Here is a 15538-nt window from a genome sequence, read left to right on the forward strand (position 1 = left end):
TTATTAAAAAAACTATTTTTAATTTTTTTCTTTAATGTTTTACAGTTTTTCTATTTAGTATCTTACTTGTTTTACTTACCTATTTTATATTTTCTTATTTATTTTTATTATATGTTTTCTTTTTTCTAATACGTCTAAGTCCTCTTATTTATATCCTTATTTATTACTTGTTTTCTATCTTACTACTTAGTTTAGTACTAGCTTATTATTTAGTCTATTAATTAGCTTATTATTTAGTTTATTATTTACTTTGTTCTCTAGTTTTTTATTGAATCTATTATTTGCTTTATTATTTAGTTTCTTCTCTAGTTTATTATTTACCTTCTTTTTAACTTTATTATAAGTTATTTATTTACTAGAATATAATTTATTTTATTAATTGTTTAACTAATTGTTTAACTAATTGCTTTACTAATTGTTTAATTAATTATTTAATTAATTGCCTTACTAATTGTTCTACTATTGTTTTATTCATTGTTTTATTAATTGTTTTGTTAATTGTTTTGTTAATTGTTTTGTTAATTGTTTTATTTATCGTTTTATTAATTGGTTTATTAATTGTTTTGTTAATTGTTTTGTTAATTGTTTTATTAATTGTTTTGTTAATTGTTCTATTAATTGTTTTATTAGTTGTTTTATTAGTTGTTTTATTAGTTGTTTTATTAGTTGTTTTGTTTGTTGTTTTGTTAATTGTTTTACTAACCAGGATAGTACCTGTACGTAAGTACTTCTGCTCCTTCTACTTACGTAGTAATAGCGGTAGCGCCCGCGAGTTTTTAAATTTTATATATACCTAGTATAGCGGAGCCGCGAATTTTAGGGTTCCTCGCTCTTATTCTCGCTCTCGTTCCTTTAATATTTTTCGGTAATTTTATAAATTTAAATCGTATGTTTTCTATAATTAAAATTAATTTTTCTATAGATTCTTTTATTAAAAGTTGTTTTATAAATTCTTTTATTAATGTTTTAGTTAATTTTCTTATTAATTTTCTTATTAATTGTTTGTATATTCTACTATATATTTTACTATATATTTGAAGTATTAGAAGGAAGGCAAAAGGCTTTACTAGCGGTTGTTCGGGAAGTCGGCGGTTGTTCGGGAAGTCGGCGCTTGTTCGGGAAGTCGGCGCTTGTTCGGAGATACCGGCGCTAGCTCCGAAAGTCTCCACCTTGTAGAAATTGGCCAATCAGATAGCAGGATTCTCGAAATCCGGGGTTGGCTTAGAAGTTACGTGGTGGCCGAACAGCGATTCCTGCAACCTATCCACCTCCTTGTTATTGTAAGGCGAGCTTCGCTCGCAAATATAGTCCTAGAAGAGTATGAATTTAGTAGACCTACCTTTACTAGTATACTTCTTATATAGATAATCCTATACTGCCTTAGAGATATCGAGTCTAAGTAACGACTGCTAGATCTCCGATATATAGTTAGCGAATATCTACGTACGCGCTAACTAGTCCTTTGCCTCCTATTTATCTTGTCGGTCTTTAAATTGCTCCTATGTTTTAGTAGATAATAGCTTAACTTTAGGCTTTAGGCGGGTCTCCTAAATATAGCGCTATACCTATATGCCTTTAAGGGCACCCTTAGCGGCGTAGGCCTATACTAGATAATTCTCCTTGTTCTTTAGCTTAGGAATATTGCTTATATAAGCGTTAGAAGTTGTAGGGGGAGCTATTACGGATAGCGACGGCGATATAGAAAGAGACTATAAACTTGTTTTAAAAGGCGGCTAATAGGCGCGCCTACGTTCTAGTATAGTAGACAGCTAATACTAATATAGCGGACAGCTAATACTAATAGTGACCGACTCGAGTCGGACTAGTACCTACTAGAACACTCGAGAGCGGTAGCGGCGGCGACGATATTAGTATTAGCGCAATTTTTAGTAACGAGCGCTATCTACGTAGTAGTCGGATTAACTATTAGAAAACATATAGAATGCGTTAGAAACGCAGGGGGCTCATAACCACTTGATGTAACTAATGTATTCAGAAGGAGGACTAATCTATGTAGAAGTCCGAAGATAGAGTGCAGCAGTTGCAGCCTCAGGCATCAGGCACGTGATGGACCCTGACACCTGGGCATACACTCCAAGTCTACAACTGACCTTCCAGCCGCCGTCACTACCTCTTCACTCACCCGCCGCAACCCACCCTCGATCGTATTGCCAATGCCAGCCGGCCTTGTCTCAGTTCTACCATAGAGACATCGTCGATCTAGAAACATATTGCGTATTGTATATAGCGCATCGAGCTTTAGCCCATCATGTCGACGGCCATGAAACGCTTGTCCACGCTTGCCGCACATTTCGCGCCTTCGTCGAGCAGTCCAACAGCAGCAGACAACAACAACATGTCTGCCCCGGACTTTCAGCACTCGCATCACATTCATCAACTGAGCCCCACATTCTTTCTTCCCCGAGCTGCGAGTATCGAGCCAAATGCGGTCGCCTGTGTTCACCGGACTGCCAATGGCAAGATGTTGAGGAGGTCCTACCAGACCACAGCAGATAGAGCACGAGGATTGGCATATTACCTGAAAAAACATGGTTTTAAGCGGGTTGGCATACTCTGCACAAATACTCCAGCATTCCTTGAATCGATATACGGAATTGGTGCGGCCTCCGCAGTTAACGTTGCAATCAACTACCGGCTCAAGAAAGACGACATTACATACATTTTCGATCACGCGGATGTGGACATGATAATCGTCGACGCAGAGTTCCGCCAGCTTCTCGACGATTTCAACCAGAAGCACACAAACGTGCCGCTCATCGTTGATACTGACACCGATGAAGATACTGGTCCATACGATCAAGCAGTTCTCGAAGGATTACAACATGACGATCGCACAGGTGGACATGGCTGGGCTGGCCTTGAGACGCAGGTGCCAAATGAAGACAGCATGCTTGCACTTTCATACACTTCCGGCACGACTGCACGGCCGAAAGGCGTGGAATACACTCACAGATCTGCTTATCTGGCGGCGTTGGGCAATGTAATCGAAAGCGGGTTGAACACCAGCCACGGCCTAGCAAAGCGATGCCACTACCTCTGGACCCTTCCAATGTTCCATGCGATGGGATGGACATTTCCTTGGGCCGTGACCGCTGTACGAGGCACTCATTACTGTCTCCGAAAAATCGATTACCCTTACATCTGGAAGCTGCTCAAGGAGGAGCAAATCAGCCATTTCAACGCCGCGCCGACAGTCAATACTTTACTTCTTGCGGATCCCAACGCAGAGAAGCTGCAGTATCCCGTCCGTGTCACGGTTGCGGCAAGTCCTCCAACGGCTCACCTATTTCAACGAATGGAGGAGCACAATCTCCGACCGGTGCACGTTTACGGTATGACAGAAACATATGGCCCGATCACCAAAGGCTATCAGCTGCCAGAATGGGATGATTTGGAGAGCAAAGAGAAATATGGCAAAGTAAGCTTAGCCCTATCACTAAACGTAAAGATGACTCGCACTGACTCGATTCTCAGATGGCTCGCCAAGGACACGGTTTCATCACCTCTCTTCCAGTTCGTGTGATCAAGACCAACCAGGACGAGAGCGGCAAGTGGGATGCCAATGAGGTAATCGAGGATGTGGCCAAAGACGGCAAAGAGATCGGCGAGATAGTATTCATTGGCAACATCTGCGCCAAAGGTTACTACAAAGATGTTGCAGCGACCAAGAAGCTTTTCGCAGGAGGTGTGCTGCACTCTGGCGATCTTGCAGTGTGGCATGCAGACGGAGCGATCCAGATTCTCGATCGCGCGAAAGACATCATAATCTCTGGCGGCGAGAACATCAGCTCTGTCGCTCTCGAGTCTATGCTCGTGACGCACCCGGACGTGTTGGAGGCGGCGTGTGTAGCGGTTCAGGATAAGCAGTGGGGTGAGAGACCCAAGGCTTTCTTGACTGTGAAGGAGGGGAAGAAGGGGAGCATTTCGGGTGATGACATAATGCAGTGGGCAAAGAAGCAGAGTCGCATTTCGAGGTTCATGGTGCCGAAGGAGATTGAAATCATTGATGAACTGCCCAAGACCAGCACTGGAAAAGTGCGGAAAAATATACTCCGAGACTGGGCTCAGGGTGCGAAGAGAGAGGCAAGTTAGACGCGGACTCGGTACGAGAGGAGTACTTGTATAGTCGGAAGGGCATGGGGGACACGGGTATATGTTGCACAGCTGTCGATCAGGCTGTTGAATGGCCTCGCGGTGAGAGCAGGTAAGGTGCGTGTGATGCGTGTTGGTGAATACATGTGGGTGTGGCGATGAGCACAGGAGCAGGAGGACGCGTGAGGCGCCGAGCTACCGAGCAGGGAAGTGATTCAAAATGAGCAGGGGTATTCTAGCGCAAGGACCCGCGAACTCTCTCTCCTACACATCTCTGCGTCTCCACGCAACAGGGCAGTCATGGCCGATGTGAGATCCCCGGCCCCCGGCCATGATTCTGCCGTCCGCCTTCTGATGAGGACATGACATGCGCAGAGGTTGCAGTTGCCGTTGCAGTTGCCGTTGCAGTTGCAGTTGCAGTTGCAGCTGCTGCGGCGCGCGCTGGCTCGAAGCCCCGAACTTCGAAGGGTGCAGGCAATCACGCTACTCGCTGGCCCGTCCCGAAGCCGCCGTTAGCGCGTCTTGGCAGAATTTCGAGGCAGGCGCGATGGGTTAAAAGGAACGCGGCGACCGCGCCCGTGAGATGTGATGTGTCGACTGCCACCGCGACTGACGGAGCAGTCAAGTGATTGGCCTCCGCAGTGTCCGCACTCGACTTCGGCAAGCCTGTCCACCTCGATACTGCTGCCACTCGCACACCCACCCCACCCCCGTTTCTCATCAGATGCCGTCCAGCTAACATCTCCATGCCACTCTTCTCTTCTGTGTTTGGTTGTTGTTGTTGTTGTTGCTGCATTTAGCCGGCGTTTGGAGCACATCCAGCAGAAATGGCCACTTCGCGGTACGTACATCTTGCTGATTAAGCTTTGGCGCACATGCAAATGCCAGGCTGACCATACTGCGCAGCCTCGATCGCCTCGTCGTCCTGTTGGAGACGGGCAGCACCCAACTGATTCGAAACACCGCTGCGCAACAGCTCGCAGACGTGCAGAAAAATCACCCCGATGAATTGTTCAACTTGCTCACCCGGGTTGTGCCTTACTTGCGATCCCCATCCTGGGATACCCGCACCGCCGCTGCTCGCGCTATCGGAGGCATCGTCGAGCATGCGGACAACTATGACCCAAATGCCACCTTGGACCATGTCAAGAACCATTCCGATGCCGACATCAAACGCGAGGATTCTTCGGCAAATTCAGCTCCGGATCAACTGCAATTGTCGACGCTGGATGTCGAAGCAATCTTGACCAATGGGAAGGAGCTACTGGGCAGTGCTGGCAAGCAATACGATTTCCGTTTAGCTGGTCTCAATCCAACGGAGCGTCTGGCGGCGCAAAAGAAGACTCTGACTGCTCGTTTGGGCCTTGGAGGCGAGTACATCGAAGACGAACTGGTGACGGAGAAAGATATTGCTATCAGGCCGAATTCATTTGTCGGCACCCCGTCTCTGCCAAAGCTCGATACGGAGACATGTAGAAACGGCCACGAAGACACGTTCATGAAATCGCCCGATGAAGCGCCGCCACAAACACCAGCTGATGGAATGAGCAAGCGCCAGCTCAACATGCTGAAGCGACGGAGGAAGGAAGAATTAAAGCGCGACAACAAGAAATTCAAGTATGATTTCGCAGGACGTCGTGGAAGTACCAGTGTTGCCCAGACTCCTGCCGACGACATCAAGCCTGAAATCAAGGCCGAGAACAGTGAGAACGGCGATTCCGACTACTTCTCGCTGGATCGCAAGGGTGGCGATGATGACTCCAAGGTCGTATCAGAGTTCAAGGGCTTGCCAATCCCCGAAAAGTCAACGCTCGTCTCCGAAGCAGAAGAGGAAGGAAGTGGATGGCCATTCGAGCGTCTCTGCGAATTTCTCACGGTCGATCTCTTCGACCCAGGATGGGAGATCCGGCATGGAGCAGCGATGGGTTTGCGCGAGATCGTGCGAGTGCATGGAGCCGGCGCTGGGAGACGAGCTGACAAGACTGCCGAAGAGAACGACCAACTCAACCGCGCTTGGCTCGACGATCTAGCTTGCCGAATCTGCTGTGTTTTCATGCTCGATCGCTTTGCGGATTATGTTTCAGACAACGCCGTCGCCCCCATTCGCGAGACAGCCGGCCAGGTACTCGGCGCAGTTCTCCAATACCTGCCGGCTTCATCCGTTCACGAGATCAACCGAATTCTGTATCGCCTGGTGATGCAGAAAGACTTGAAAGTTTCGCGCCGCATTTGGCACGCATGTCACGGTGGCATGATTGGAATGCGCTACCTCGTTGCTGTTCGGACAGACCTCCTCTTCCAGGATCGATCGCTTATGGATGGCGTCCTTGAATGTGTCATCAAAGGCCTGGGTGATCAAGACGACGATGTGCGATCTGTGAGCGCTGCCACGCTCATTCCTGTCGCTAAAGAGTTCGTCAATGTGCGTTCGGACGAGCTAGGTCACCTCATAAGCGTGGTCTGGGAGTGCCTGTCAAGTCTTTCAGACGATCTGAGCGCCAGTACTGGCTCTGTCATGGACCTACTCGCAAAACTCTGCACCTTCCCAGAGGTGCTTTCCGCCATGAAGCAAAACGCAGCAGCCGATCCACTACAGTCGTTTGACGAGCTCGTTCCCAGGCTTTATCCTTTCTTGCGTCACACAATCACAAGCGTGCGATCGGCTGTGCTTCGTGCTCTGTTGACCTTCATCCATATCGATGGCCAAGACACCAAGGGCTGGATCAATGGCAAGGCTCTGCGGCTGGTTTTCCAAAACTTGCTAGTAGAGCGCAACGACGGCGTGCTCAAATTGTCTTTGGACGTGTGGTATGCACTTGCAGAGGCAGTGGTTGCCAATGGGCAAGATGTGTTCCAGCAAGAGTTCCAGCCTCATGCTATCCCGCTTATATCCTTGACAATTCATCCGATCGGTATCAGTCGTCACCCGATCCCCATGGAAGCAACACTTTTTGTCAAGCCCTCGGGCCAGACCTATGCACCTCTTGCCAGCGCTCACCGACAATCTCCCGTCAATGGGTCTGAGCCGGCCAAGAAGAGGCGGAAGTCGGATAAGAAAGAGAGCTCCTTGCCGCCTCAAGCAAACACTGCACACAACATCGACGCCGCTATCATGCAGGGCGATGTTGATCTTGTAGGAGCTGACGTGATGATCAGGAGCCGAATCTTTGCCACTCGTGCTCTTGGAAAAGCGATCTCACTATTTCCTGCGGAGCAGCGACAAGTCTTCTTCGGCCCCAGACTCCTGCCAAGTTTGAGATCACCTTATGGTTCCACACAGCTGTTCACGGCAATGACGTTAGAAGGCTACGCCTCATTCTGCTGGCAACAAGATTCTCTGGCAGCTGACGCTTGCACTGAACTTCGGTCGCTGGTAGAAGAGGAGAGGCCTGGCTGGTACAGCGATCTGACTAGTTATCTGCGTATTGCAAGAGCTCAGTGTCAGCAGCTTTTGAATGCGTTCCAGGAACAAGGTCATGTGCCTGGCAGCAAGCTACCTATCATTGCAGTAGTGTGTCAAGGCGAGCCAGAAGCTGGGAAGAACGCTTTCTCGATAGCGGACGCGGAGAAAATCATCAACCAGGATTACGAGCGGCTGAAGAAGGGCATGTCCACTGTGCAAAGAATGACTGCCGCTGAAGCTCTCAACACTGCCAAGCTGGACGCTGAAACCGCCATATCTGATGCGCACGTGGCCCGATCGCAAGCAGACCTTCGCATCCGCTCAGCTGCCGCCGCCGCGCTGATTGCCTTCCGAGCAATCCCAAAGAAGCCGCAGTACACGATCAAGGCAGTCATGGACAGCGTGAAAGAGGAAGACAACGTGAATTTGCAACATCGAACTGCATCGGCTGTCGCTGCTCTAATCAGTCAGCTGGTTGCTAACGCGCGGCACAAGGTGGTGGAGAAGGTGGTCGGTAACCTGGTCAAGTTTTGCTGCATGGAAACCGGGGAAACACCAGAGTTCCATCCCAATGCGGACAAGGACGTTGGCATACTTTCTTTGCAAAAGGACGAAGACATTCAAGATCGGCCAGACGCTGCGAAATACGAGCGCGAAGTCAGAGCCGCGCGAATCACACGGCGAGGCGCTAAAGATGCTCTTGAGCAGCTTTGCCTGGCGTTCGGCGCAGATATATTCACCAAAGTGCCAGTGCTACAAGCACTGATCGAAGGACCCGTCAAGCACTGCTTCACCGATCAGCTGCCACCCAACATTACGGATCCGGAGTCTACTACTGGCCAGGAGACAGTCGATGCAATGTCCACCTTGCGAGCTCTCGTCGGCACCCTTGATCCTGCGCTTCATCCCTGGGTGCTGCACCTCTTGCCCTTTGTAGCAAGAGCATTACAGTGCAAACTTGCTGTGCTCCGCTACACTGCTGCAAAATGCTTTGCGAGTGTCTGCAGTGTCATCACTGTTCAGGGCTTCACAATGCTCGTTGAGCAGGTCATACCCCCAATTAAAGATGCCCACGAGGTCGTGCACCGCCAAGGTGCGGTCGAGTGCATCTATCATCTCATCCAGGTGATGGGCGATGGAATTCTACCCTACGTAATCTTCTTGCTGGTCCCCGTGCTTGGCCGTATGAGTGATTCCGATCCTGGCGTTCGTCTTATCGCTACAACCGCTTTCGCGACTTTGGTCAAACTTGTGCCTTTGGAAGCAGGCATTCCAGACCCGGAAGGCCTCCCACAAAGTCTTCTTGAAGGACGAGAGAGGGAGCGAAACTTCATTTCGCAAATGCTGGACCCAAAGAAAGTTGACGAATTCAAGATCCCTGTTGCCATCAAGGCGGAGCTACGTTCTTATCAGCAAGATGGCGTGAACTGGCTAGCGTTCCTGAATCGCTACAACCTGCACGGCGTCCTTTGTGACGATATGGGTGCGTATTGTGCGTTCCACTTCTCAAATACATGCTAACTGCGTTTTTTTCCAGGTCTCGGAAAGACTCTACAGACTCTGTGCATCGTGGCTAGCGATCACCATCTCCGAGCTGAAGAATTCGCAAAGACTCAGGCGCCTGACATGCGCCGCCTCCCCAGTCTTATCATCTGTCCGCCGACACTGACTGGTCACTGGAAACAAGAGATTCGGACGTATGCACCATTCCTACACGCTGTGGCATATGCAGGACCACCGGGAGAGCGTGGCAAAGTTCGCGATCAGCTAGAGACTGCAGACGTGGTCATCACCTCCTACGACATCTCCCGGAATGATATTGATATCCTAGCGCCCATCAATTGGAACTACTGTGTCCTGGACGAAGGTCACTTGATCAAGAATCCAAAGGCGAAAGTCACTATTGCTGTGAAGCGGCTTGTGGCCAATCACCGCCTCATTCTTTCCGGCACCCCGATCCAGAATAATGTACTAGAGTTGTGGTCCCTATTCGACTTCCTAATGCCAGGATTCCTTGGAACCGAGAAGGTCTTCCAGGACCGATTTGCCAAGCCGATTGCTGCAAGCAGATTCGCAAAATCGTCTTCCAAGGAGCAGGAGGCTGGTGCGCTGGCGATCGAGTCTTTGCATAAGCAGGTTCTGCCATTCTTGCTCCGCCGATTGAAGGAAGAAGTTCTTAATGATCTGCCTCCCAAGATTCTCCAGAACTACTACTGCGACCTTAGTGACTTGCAGAAGAGGTTATTCGATGACTTCACCAAAAAAGAATCAAAGAGTCTTCAGGCTATGGCTGGCAGTGCCGATAAGGAGGCCAAGCAGCACATCTTCCAGGCTTTACAGTACATGCGCAAGCTGTGCAATTCGCCGGCCATGGTGATGAAAGAGGGACACAAGCAGTATGCAGCCATTCAAGCGCTACTTGCTAAAGATGGCTCAAACCTCAAAGACCCCAAGCATGCACCAAAGTTGACAGCGCTTCGCGATTTGCTTGTCGACTGTGGTATCGGCGTGGAACCTACGGATAACGGCGGTATTCCATCGGCGGATCAAGCTGTGTCACAACATCGCGCTCTCATCTTCTGCCAGATGAAGGAGATGCTGGACATGGTTGAGTCGACTGTCCTCAAGAAATTGTTGCCAAGCGCCACTTTTGCTCGTCTAGACGGCTCAGTCGAGGCATCGAAGCGTCAGGACATCGTCAATCGCTTCAACTCTGACCCTTCCATCGACTGTCTATTGCTTACCACAAGTGTTGGAGGTCTCGGTCTCAATCTGACGGGCGCGGATACTGTCATTTTTGTCGAGCATGACTGGAACCCACAGAAGGACCTGCAGGCAATGGACAGAGCGCATCGCATCGGTCAAAAGAAGGTTGTGAACGTCTACCGCCTGATTACGAGAGGCACACTTGAGGAGAAGATCCTCAACCTCCAGCGGTTCAAGATCGATGTTGCCTCTACTGTTGTCAATCAGCAGAATGCGGGACTCGGCACCATGGAGACGGATCAGATATTGGATCTATTCAACCTGGGTGAAACGGATCCCAACCTTGCGGTCAGCGAAGCCAATGATGCCAATGGAGTTGATGAAACGAACGCGGTTGACGCCGAGGGCAACATGCGTGAGAAAGGCAAGAAAGGCATGCTAGATGAGCTGAGCGAGTTATGGGATGACAAGCAGTATGAGGAAGAGTTTAATCTCGATGGCTTCCTGAAGACGATGAAAGCATGAACTTATGAGTAATGCTGCTCAAGACTTGTAGCATAGCGATACGGAGTTTGGATGTAATGTTTACAATAGCTGAGGGCCTCACTGGCCCCAGACAGCAAGAGTTGTACGATATCAATGCCAAATGACCTTCTCAATTCGAGCCATTCTCCATTCTTCCGATGACATAATTACCACTATGGCTTCGGCAGTGTCAAATTCTGCATGTATAGAAGCCATTGGCATGCCGAGGACGATCCTGGACACAACTTGAAATATGTTCGGCACGCCTCGAATTCTCCAAGATGCGCCACAGTCAGAACTCTTTCACGGAGCAGGACGCACTCGTTCCCTACAAATCATCCTTTCACGGCACGTACTAACCAGAGAGGATCTCTATGACGCATTCCCAAATAACTCATCCGTCCTTGAAAACTTCCCGGCGCAAGCTCTTGCTCGACTTTCCCGCTACTCAACTCCACAATCTCAATATCCTTCCAACCCGCAAAATGCAAGAAGTCGCCAACCATTTGCAGTCTTTCCTCTTCATCAACTCGTAGCCAACGACTAATGGCTTTCGTTGGAAAACATCGATTGCTGATGGTCAAATGTACGGTTCCTGAAGGTTTCGTCGCATCCAAAAGACTCGAGAGCACTTGCACGGGTTCGATCAGATAATCTATACTGACGACCACAGTCGCGGAATCGAGTTTCGATTCTTCCGAAGAGTCGATGACGTTTGCTTCCTGGAGGGCGGTGTAGATATTGGGGTCTGTGTTGAGGTCCTTGAGGATTCGAGAATTCAAGACTTGGTTGGCGTCGAGTTCGGCTTTGTTCATGCCCATACCGATGATTTGCAAACTTCCATTTGCAGCTGCGGTTTCTATGGGGTTTGGATAATGTGAGACCCAAGATGAGCAGAAATCTAGAATTTTGCCTTTGAGTGGGAGGACGGTTTCGTAGTATTGGCGTAGGGTGTCGATGGCTGCGTCGTCGATGTGAGTGACGAAGCGGGGAGTACTGTAGAATTGTGAATCGTTTGACGGATCTTGTCGTGTGAAGTCTGATGGATTGTAGGGCCATGTTTGGTGGCGTGGAGCATATTTCTTGACTGGCCATTCTTTGGACGTCGACATGTTCCCGGATGAGGGGAGTTGTTGTGCAGATGAGGACGATGACATGGAGGCCGCAAGTACAAGGCCCGTGATACCAATGACAGGAGCAGGTCGTAGAACTCTGCTTGTCATTAGCAACATTTGCAGCACGACTGTTTCTGTGGACGAGGTGCTGAGATGCGATGGCAATTGATCTGTGAATGCGAAACATTTTGTCATGACGTCGACAACCTCATCCCAGGCTTTTCGCATTGCAGTAGGCTGAGGACACTATTTGACATTTACTAGCGCCGAGGCTCCCAGAGCCAATCGACACACATGCTGAAGAGCCTCAGCAGGGGTCTGGGGTTGTGCTCTAACGGCACGCACAGATGCGACAATATGGATGCGAAAGTCGCGGTATTGGTAGATCAGCATAAACAGTGGACTGTGATCCTCCGTTCCAAGGCGGACGAACCATCAGGTTCATATCCTCATGATCAATACATATAGCGGCCTATATCTCCTTAACCCGCATCGTCCTTCTCTCGCTACCAATCTCAGTCTCGACCATCTCGATATTTAGGCTGGGATACCTTTTCGAGAAGCTCTCTACATCTTCAGACGATGTAGGTGAGAACTCCATGAGATTGCTCTGAGATGGATATTGAGAAGAGCCGCCTGGAGCGGGATAGTCAGGAACACCCTCCAAATCCTTTGCCAGCAGCGCCGCAAGTCGACCTGTTTGCTCAGGTTGCACCGCCTTGACCGGATCCTGTGTTGGCTTGGTTGGTGCTCGGGAATCAGAAACCCCACCAGTTCTCAACACTGTTGGCTTAGGCGGAGCACTAGGTCTTGACACAACTCGCTGCAGAGGTGCCGATTCTGTGGAAGAGGCTGCAGGCGGAGGAGGCGTCGTTATTGGCTGTGAGTCAGTAGGTAGTTGCCTGGTCCTCATGTACGGATTGCCGGTGGATTTCGGATTCAATGCAGGCTTTGGCGCGATGATAGGTGGTCTAGTGCCGCTAGACATCGGTAACTGTTGCTGCGGAGGTTGTCGCTGTTCTACGTCAGATGACTCTGTGTAGCGACCGTAGCCTTCAGCAGTTCTCCGTGGCTGTGGTGATTGCCTTCCTTCATCAAGGAGTGACTGCACACGCTTCTGTATTGTACTCGCTCGAGAAGGTATGGCATTACCCGGCCCTTGATTCGCGACTCTCGCACGATATTCCTCGGCCGCGGCAGTCACCCTCTTCTCCTCAGCGGCCAAACTTTGCCGCTCGAGTTCACGCTTCACATCAGGTGGTAGGTCTTCCGTCTCATCAATATCAGAATTCATGTCCGAATGCCTGCTGGGCGTCGCCTCGGAACCTGTGATAGGAGAAAGCATCTGCGGCCCGTCGCCGGTGTTATGTGTCTCCGGAGTGGCAAATCCTTGTTGTGTACGCTTGCTATCATTGTTGTCAAATCGCTTGAATGCATTGCCAAATTTCTTTCCGATCTCGCCAAGGCTTGGTCTTTTCCTATGATGCGAGCCTTTGAGCATCTTCCTATGGTCTGAACTTACTTCACCGTCTCGCAGAAATTCCATATCGTCCTCAATGGCTGCCTCGTCTGATATAGGGTCCCTGCCTTGCGAGGCGTGTCGGCTGTGCCTCCTTATCTCCAAGGAAGGGCGTTTGCGTTGCTGCTCTTGGTCTCGGAGATAGTCCATGTTTGAGCTTACATACATGCTTGTCGGCCTGGAACGAGCGTTGAGTGATTTGGCCCTGTGAATCCCAGCATCCGCAAGCTCATGCGCAGATGGACGCCCTCCTTCAAGGGACGGACGAGAAGAGCTCGAAGAATGATCGACAGCCAGAGTACCAATCTGTGATTTAGGGCGATGCACATCCAGGAGACCAGGTCTTTGTGTGGGCGGCAAGCTTGGCTTGAGGGATGATTCCACGGCTTGTGCCTCTTCTGAAGCGCGAGACTGGCTCGATGGGCGACTGGACTCCGGTACTCGCCAGATCGGTCTATCATTGACATTGGGTAGCTTCTTTGTAGCACCTGGAGGTGGCGATGATCCAACTGCGGTAGTCTTGTAGTTGAATCCTGGGCGGATGGGTAATGGCTGCTCGATCTGATTGAATTGTTGCACTTGTTGTGCGACCGGCCGCGAAGAATGCTCCTTCCCTGACGAGGTGCCAGCAAATTCGCTCTTTCCTGGAGAAGCTTGTGCGGTCTCGACCTTTTGTGCAACTCGTCCAGATGCGAATTCCGTGGGAACGCGTGAAGCCTTCGAGCTTGAAGCAGGCACTGGCGATCCTGAAAGCTTTGGTGAAAATACCTCATCGGCCAACGCATTGGTCACTCGTTGATTTAAACTCTTCGGATCATCAGTCTTGGTCGAGGTAACTGGAGGTGAAGTCGGCGGGAAAGCGAACTTTCCGCCATCAACTGCAATAGAGAATTCATCCACGGATGGGAAGCGTTTTGATAGCTCATCTACTGCGCCAGCCCGAACATCGTAGTTCTTATGATCCAGTGCTGCAAATGGGTCATCCCTCGCTGGAGACGAAGCTGGTTTTGCGGGAGCAGCGGCCTGTTGGGTTGGTGCTGGTAATCTGCCTCGTCGCATGGGAGTTATTTCCGGGATCTGCTGGACCTGGACTTGGGGAGCAGTCTTCTGAAGACCTACTGGAGCAGTGGACACTGCGTCTGGTGATGGTAGCGCCTCATTTCTCCGGGCTTCTGAATGAGTTCGATTGGCGTAGATGTCCTTGATCGGAATCTCGGATCCACGCATACTGCACACCTCTTTGATGACTTGATAGATATTTGGCCTATTTCCCGGGTCTTCCTTGAGCATCCAGCCTATCAGCTTCTTGAGTCGATCAGAAAATGGAGGGTAGGAAGGGTACTTGAACGAAGCATTCAAGATAGCCATCTGCCCGACCGCTTCAAAAGGAGTGGTGTAGTAGCATAATTTGTAGAGGAGCACGCCAAGGGCCCAGATATCCGCCTTCTCATTGATCGGCTGCTTTCTCCAAACGTCGATCATTTCAGGACTGCGGTATTGCATTGTAGTATGCTTCTGCACATCTTCTTCGATCAGCCTTCCTTCCTCTGCTGTCTTTGCCGCAGGTCGTGGTTGTGCGGCGCTGCCGAAATCGCAGATCTTGTATACTGGAGATCCATTGGTTGATTTTGAAATCAAGACGTTCTCGACTTTCAAGTCCCTGTGCAACAAGGGAGGCTTCAGGTAGTGCATCGTAGCCACGCCTTCTGCACAATCGCCAAATATCTTGAGGATCTCCGGCTCGGTCAATCGGTGCTGCAAGCGAGTGTTCATGAAATCGATCAGACCGCCTCCATTGCAGTACTCCATGAGCAGGAAAACCTCATAGCCTCCACCCTTGAGCTGACTTGCATGGCTGTCATAGTATGTGACGATCTTGGCATGGCCCTTGAGTTTCTTCATGGTCTCGACCTCTGTTCTCATGCTCGCCAAATGCTCTCTATCGGGCACCGCGACCCGCTTGAGCACGGCAAGCTCATGCTTATTGTTCTCTCGTGGGATACGAACCACGTATACATGCGCAAATCCCCCCTCAGAAAGGTATTTCTCGATGTAGACTTTGTGACTGCCAACTGTCACCTTCGTATTTGGTAGGAAAGTCCCAGGAGGCTGCGAAGACATAATGATCGGCGCACACGGCGGGCACGCTCACTCTCG

General features: G+C 49.9%; 4 protein-coding genes across 4 annotated transcripts; 2 read left to right on the forward strand and 2 right to left on the reverse strand.

Moving 5' to 3' along the window:
• Positions 1–2356: 2356 nt before the first annotated feature.
• On the forward strand, positions 2357–4113 carry MYCFIDRAFT_75948 (uncharacterized protein; the record flags this gene model as incomplete). The annotated part of the gene is made up of 2 exons (XM_007922226.1): positions 2357–3439; positions 3496–4113. The coding sequence occupies 2 exons, from the start codon at positions 2357–2359 to the stop codon at positions 4111–4113; spliced, it is 1701 nt and encodes a 566-aa protein (XP_007920417.1).
• A 91-nt stretch (positions 4114–4204) lies between these two features.
• MYCFIDRAFT_75949 (uncharacterized protein) lies at positions 4205–10747 on the forward strand (the record flags this gene model as incomplete). Its single annotated transcript, XM_007922227.1, has 4 exons — positions 4205–4215; positions 5020–5468; positions 5631–8999; positions 9054–10747. The coding sequence occupies 4 exons, from the start codon at positions 4205–4207 to the stop codon at positions 10745–10747; spliced, it is 5523 nt and encodes a 1840-aa protein (XP_007920418.1).
• Positions 10748–11244: 497 nt separating this feature from the next.
• Positions 11245–11841, reverse strand: MYCFIDRAFT_121692 (uncharacterized protein; the record flags this gene model as incomplete). The annotated part of the gene is made up of 1 exon (XM_007923094.1): positions 11245–11841. A coding segment is annotated over one exon (597 nt), but the record flags the coding sequence as incomplete, so codon positions are not given.
• A 415-nt stretch (positions 11842–12256) lies between these two features.
• On the reverse strand, positions 12257–15502 carry MYCFIDRAFT_201401 (ARK kinase; the record flags this gene model as incomplete). The annotated part of the gene is made up of 3 exons (XM_007924094.1): positions 12257–12435; positions 12559–12742; positions 12887–15502. 3 exons carry the CDS (start codon positions 15500–15502, stop codon positions 12335–12337), a joined length of 2901 nt encoding a protein of 966 aa, XP_007922285.1. The 3' UTR covers positions 12257–12334.
• Between the last annotated feature and the right edge of the window lie 36 nt (positions 15503–15538).

This window comes from Pseudocercospora fijiensis, assembly GCF_000340215.1.
Source record: "Pseudocercospora fijiensis CIRAD86 unplaced genomic scaffold MYCFIscaffold_1, whole genome shotgun sequence".
Lineage (NCBI taxonomy): Eukaryota > Fungi > Ascomycota > Dothideomycetes > Mycosphaerellales > Mycosphaerellaceae > Pseudocercospora > Pseudocercospora fijiensis.